This window comes from Hemiscyllium ocellatum, chromosome 43 (assembly GCF_020745735.1).
Source record: "Hemiscyllium ocellatum isolate sHemOce1 chromosome 43, sHemOce1.pat.X.cur, whole genome shotgun sequence".
NCBI classification, from domain to species: Eukaryota; Metazoa; Chordata; class Chondrichthyes; order Orectolobiformes; family Hemiscylliidae; genus Hemiscyllium; species Hemiscyllium ocellatum.
This window is the reverse complement of record NC_083443.1, coordinates 34,648,853-34,655,278: the sequence shown is the minus strand read 5'-3', so window position 1 is coordinate 34,655,278 and position 6,426 is coordinate 34,648,853. Positions and strand designations below refer to the sequence as shown.

General features: G+C 42.6%; 1 protein-coding gene across 2 annotated transcripts in view; it reads right to left on the bottom strand.

Annotated features, from left to right (window-relative positions):
* Positions 1-263: 263 nt before the first annotated feature.
* LOC132834988 (serine-rich coiled-coil domain-containing protein 2-like) overlaps positions 264-6,426 on the bottom strand; it is a 636,764-nt gene continuing 630,601 nt past the window's right edge. Inside the window, exon 11 of one of the 2 annotated variants that reach the window (XM_060854168.1) lies at positions 264-1,576. In XM_060854168.1, the coding sequence (XP_060710151.1) occupies positions 641-1,576 (936 nt within the window). In that variant the 3' untranslated portion in view covers positions 264-640. The remainder of the gene's footprint in view (positions 1,577-6,426) is intronic. The other variant, XM_060854169.1, reaches the window with a different exon arrangement.

The following is a 6,426-nucleotide window of genomic DNA, read 5'->3' as shown; positions in this document are numbered from 1 at the left end:
TTATTTTATTACTTAATTTATATAAAGCTAACCCTCCAGAATTTTAACTTAAATATATTCTTAAACTAATGGTTCCAAACAAATAAAAATGTTTAACTTGGTGAGGCTATTTTAGATTAGGATCAGCAGCTTTCTCCAAATTGTCTTCCCAATGATAACATGTTCATGCAGACCAACTGAAATGGAGGACAGTGGTATTATTGAACAATTAATACAATATCTGCTTTAAAAACACCCCCCCCTCCCCCGCCCCCATTGTCACCCTTTACACCTAAATGATTCATGTCCAGGTCATTACAGATTCATAAACTGCTGTACAGTAAGCTATTCTGCTATTTCCCATCCATCCCCGGCCAAACCACCCCTGCTTCTCATCCAAACTTCCCACACCTGTGACTTTGTACTATCACAGAGAAAACAAAAGGCCACAAACTGGAAATATAAACTGTCTTGAGGGTCATTAAATGCCCAAGTCTTTGACATTGCATCAATCAGGTCAGCAGGAGCTGTTTCTAAGAGTTAAGTCAACAGTGAGTTCAGTAAATTATACCAAAGTCAACAGTTTCCAGGTTCAAAATTAAAGTCTAAACCTTCTCCTGCAATGTAAACTGCAACAGAAATGTTTAATGCAAGGCTTCAGTCAACACTGGGAGTTTCTGTTTGAGAAGCCGGAAACATGCATCTTTGGTTGAGGAAGGCGGGAATGCCGGAAAGAGCTGGCAGATTTCTCAGGATGGGAATCATAACTCTGAACCTTTCGTGAACCGTCTTCTAGAAGCGGCTGCTTTCTCTGTAGCTTGTTGAATGGTAAGATCCCCAAATGGGATTCGTCCCTGTGTTTGTCGGGTTCACCGTGCTGATTCTCCCTGACGAGTGGCTGAGAATTTGTTGTCTTACTGCTCAGCAGTGGGGCAGATAGGGATGGTGGAAGTTCAGCTTTTCTGTTTTGCTGTTCATTTCTCGGTGTTGTTAGGTTGATGTGTACTGGTAGGGGGAGTTGACATTCTGATTCCTTTTGATCTCTTGTTGAGAGTTGAACTGGACATTCTCCAATGAAAATCTCGGGGTGAGAGACTGCACCAGCATTCTTTCTGGATTTGGAAAGTTGAGAAGACTTCACTGTTGAAGTCTGAGTCTTGGATTTGACACTCGGATTCTTGGAAGGTATGCACTGTCTAAAAGCGAACCTGGGCCGAAAGTCTTTATTTCTGGATTCTTCTGTAAATACTGAAGTGCTCCGTAAACGGGTCTGCTGCACTGAAACCAGATTATGGTCATGTTCTTTTGGTGCAACATTTGAATTTTGTCTGACCTTCTTCCATCCTGGCTGCTCTTGGGCAGGCCTGTCATTACAGTCTCCTGTCTTTTGTGGGATGGATTGATGGAAGCTGGGTTTGTCTGAAGATGTTTCTAAGGAAACAGCAGCGTTTGCATTTTGGTTGGTTTGGCAGTAACTCTCACAATTCACACTCTCTGTACACTTACTGGGGTCCTCGATATGGACTGGCTTTGTTACTTTTCCAGTGTCTTGTTCTTTGGAGCTGCATATGTGGTTGGAAGGCTGTAGTACTGGAGGCTGTTGGAAGAAAAGGCATTTTAGAACACATTGATCAGATATTGCTTTTGCAGTGAACAAAATCTCTTGTTACGGGACATGCTGGTTTGTTTCGCATTTCTGGACACCATGCAGCAGGACAATCGAGGCTCTGAGAGAAGCATATGATACAAACACTGGATGAAACTGGAACAGTCATCCAGCAGGACCTTTCATGAAATCTTGAAGCTGGTCACAGAGGAAGGATTTGCAGCCATTGGATTTGGTAACTGCTGAATGATAAGGAAGCACACAGAATGGGTGGAAAAAAAAACTTGCCTCTCACATGGAAACATACAAGTCATGCTGTCTGTCTGTAATGTCCATTGTAAATTAACATTGTTAAAAAGATTCGAAAGAAACGAGAATTGAAATTCTTTCTCTTTAGTTGTATTGTATTTCTAGAACAGCTATCTAGAGAATATGGGTTCAATTACCCAATAGCAACTACAGAATTTAATATCAGGTTATAAAGTATTTTGGAATAATAAAATGTTTATAAAATTAAAACCAAATTTCCATAGCCATGGAGCTGCAGATTGTTGTAAAAACTGACTGAGTTAATCATTAACATTCTTCACTGGATGGAACCTGGTGACCTTATCCATATCTGACATGGATTGACTGCAGTCCCACAATAACAGAGGATGACTCTTAACTATTCTCTGAAGTGACCAAACAAGTCACTCAGTTGTTTTGAAGCAGGTAATTCACCAACATCTTACTGACAGCAGCGAGGGATAGTCAATAAGTGCCTACCATGCCCACACTGCAAGAACAAAATCATATTGATAAGCCTGGAGGATCTCCAGTGGCATTGCTCCTGGGAAATCCAAACATTACAATTACTTTAATATTCTGCTCAGACTGCCAAACTGTGTAGTTCAATGTATGTGTTAATGCAATAAGTTTAATTAGTCTGCTATTTAAAGGCCACAAGAATTAGTTGGTGAAGATGAGCATTCCTCCAAGGTTAATTTGAGGCTAATTGCTTCATATCAGGGAAATCTGTAGATCAGAAGATGCTTGTAAATTCACAGTTTTGGGTTGGGAGAAATTGTATCACTCTCTTTTCATACTTTGATACATTAAGTTAAAATCTTAGCTTAAAATTCTTTTGTAACGTATAAATTGATTTGAGTTCCCAGAAGAAGTGGCTCAGTGGTTAGCACTGCTGCCTCACAGCGCCAGGGACCTGGGTTCAATTCCAGCTTCAGGTGACTGTCTGTGTGGAGTTTGTATATTCTCCCCGTGTCTGTCTGGGTTTTCTCCGGGTGCTCCATTTTCCTCCCACAGTCCAAAGATGTGCAGGTTAGGGTGGGTTGGCCATGCTAAATTGCCTAGAATGTCAAGGGATATGCAGACTAGGTGGATTAGCCATGGCAAGTGCAAGGTTACAGGGATAGGTCTGGGTGCAATGCTCTTCGGAGGGACTTGATGGGCTGAATGGCCTGCTTCCACACTCTAGAGATTCTATGATTCTACGAGTTTTGATTTCTAATCAATTTGGCACAGTGGAACATTTCAGAATCATTTGATATTGTCAGGGAAGAGGAGACACCAGGGCTCAGATTGAACCTTGGAATTATATTGTGCAAGCCAATTCCCGAGGAGAAAGTGAGGACTGCAGATGCTGGAGATCAGAGCTGAAAATGTGTTGCTGGAAAAGTGCAGCAGGTCAGGCAGCATCCAAGGAGCAGGAGAATCGACGTTTCGGGCATAAGCCCTTCTTCAAGCCAATTCCATGATTACATCAACAGAAATGAACAAATTTGTCTGTGATTTCTGACTGAGAATTTAGGTAGGAGTGTAGAAGACTCCAATAATTCTGAGACTATTTCTCTGTAGGCATAACTTACTTCTTCTTAATCATATCAACGGGAGTTGTTACTTTGTACTTATTAGCCAAAGCAACAATTTCCACAGGGCCCATAGTGATGGCCTAGTGATGTCATTGATAGAGTATTAATACAGAGATCCAGGTAATACTCTGACAACCTAGGTTTGCGTCCTGGCCTGGAAACTGGTAGAATTTGAATTCAATAAAAATCTGGAATTAAAGAGTCTAATGATGACTATGGAACCATTATTGATCACCGGAATTTGCTAATCTGGTTCACTAATGTCCTTTAGGGAAGGAAACCTGTCCTTAGCTGGTCTGGTCTACAAGCGACTCCAGAAACACAGCAATGTGGTTGCTCCTTAACTGCCCTCAGGACATTTAGGAATGGACAATGAATACCTGTCTAGCGTAAATTAGAAATAATGTTTTGAGCATTCCATTTGTATTAAAATACTTGATGAAGTGAGTTGGATTGATCCAAAAAAACTCCAGTCAAAGACATTTTCTGTGGTGTAGTATTTGCCAAACTACAGAGTGCACTTTCAACTTCATCTTGGAAATGTGCTGCTGATCTGACAGCAGCTGTCAAGAGAAGAGAGAGGTTAATGCTTCTGGTCAAAGGCTTGCTCAATCCACACAAAGGGCTAGAGCTGCAACGTTAACCTACCTCCTCTCCTCAGGGCTCACCTGGCAGGTTTGCTGTATATTTCCAGCATTTGCTGTTTTAATGCAGGGTTCCAGCATTAATAGCTCTCTTTACATTGAATTCTGCTTTTCTATTAACTTGTACTGAGGCAAATCTGTCAAGGGATCCCAGGTCTATGAACATTTGCTTATTTATGACTGAATATTGCATGGTGTTCCTTGTTTTATTGTAACAGACTGAAGAGTGGCTGGGTCAGAGTCCCTGGAATAGCATGGATTATTTGCTTTATCTATCAAAGTGTGTAAGATGTTTTATAGTTACACTTTAGGCATCACCAACATCACTAATATGCTACTAACTAATGAGAGACAAAGTTTGAACAATTTTAATATTAGCACTTTACTGAGGAAATGGTGGATTGAAAATATCACAAAGAAACATTCTGAGAGCGCGGCTAATCAACTTTGGGACCATGTATATTGTTAAAACTGAACTAAAAAGGATTGCTGTCGATCAGTGCAAAGTTCCTAAATTAGAATTTTCCAATTTGGCTCTGAGACCAAATTTGACAGAAACATTGGCTCTGCCTCTCAGACAGGAAGAACCAAACCAGCAGAAGTGTATAAATCCATCAGACAAACTCCAAACATTCTGACAGCACAGCTGCTACATAATTCCTCTCCCCACAATCTCTTCCTTCTCCAGGGTCTACCCCCACCCTTGTGCTGTACATCATCTTCAAGTGTGCGAAATTCAGAATAAATACTCCTGCACATCTTACAGGAGGACACTATTTGCAGTGGCCATTTTTCTCAATACAAAGGGATTTAACACTATCAGCTTTGTACATACAACAGAAGCAAGTGCATCATAGAATCCCTACAGTATGGAAGCAGGCCATTCGGCTCCATGCAGTCTGCAGTGACCCTCTGAATAGCATCCTACCCAGACCCATCCCCTACCCTATCCCTGAAACTCTGCATTTCCCATGGCTAATCCACCCAATCCACACATCCCTAGACACTCTTGGCAATTTAGCGCTGCTAAATCCACCTAACCTGCACATCTCTGGAGGAAGCCAGAGGGCCCCGAGGAAACCCATGCAGACACGGGGAGAATGTGCACACAAACTCCACACAGACAGTTGCCCGAGACGGGAACTGAACATGGGTCCCTGGTGCTGAGAGGCAGTGGTGCTGACCACTGAGCCACATTCCTGGAAACTCAAATCAATGTGGCAGAAAGACTGGTGTGGAAGAAGTGGTTTCCAAAATGTAGGGCATCAGCACCAATACCAGGGAAAGTGGGATCTGGGCTGGTGGGATGGCTGCACCCGAACTGTGCTGGGATTGTCTTGTTGCAAAACAATTAACTCGTGAAGTAGAGTGGGTTTTAAACTAAATCGTGGGGGCAAGGACCAAATTTGTGCATTTCTGGTGTACAAAGAACAAAAAAAATTTATAGCCCAGGAACAGGCCCTACACCCTCCAAGCCTGAGCCGATCCAAATCCACTGTCTCAACCTACTGCCCAACTCCTAAGCATCTGTATCTCTCTGCTCCCCACCTACTCATGCATCTGTCCAGATGCACCTTAAGTGAATCGACTGTGCCTGCCTCTATCACCTCTGCTGGCAACGTGTTCCAGACATCCACGACCTTCTGCGTGAAGTACTTTCCGCTTGTATCCCCCTTAAACTGACCTCCTCTCACCTTGAACGCGTGACCTCTTGTTATTGAATCCCTCACCCTGGGAAAAAGCTTATCTCTATCCACCCTATTTATACCCTTCATGATTTTGTAGACCTCAGTCAGGTCCCCCCTCAATCTCCTTTTTTCTAATGAAATTTTACAAAGAACGGAAGAGCCTTGGGAAAAGTTGATGGGCAGAGAGATCTGGGAGTGCAGGTCCATTGTACCTTGAAGTTTGCTGCACAGGTGGATAGAGTGGTCAAGAAGGCATATAGTATGCTTGCCTTCATTGGATGGGGTAATGAGTATAAGAGCTGGCAAGTCATGTTAAAATTGTACAAGACATTGGTTCGGTCGCATTTAGAATACTGTGTACAGTTCTGGTCGCCACATTGCCAAAAAGGATGTGGGCGCTTTGGAGAGGGTGCGGAGAAGGTTTACGAGGATGTTGCCTGGTATGGAAGGTGCTAGCTATGAAGAGAGGTTGAGTAGGTCAGGTTTGTTTTCATTAGAAAAAAGGAGATTGAGGGGGGATCTGATTGAGGTCTACAAAATCATGAAGGGTATAGACAGGGTGGATAGAGATAAGCTTTTCCCAGGGTGAAGGATTCAGTAATGAGAGGTCATGCTTTCAAGGTGAGAGGTGGAAAGTT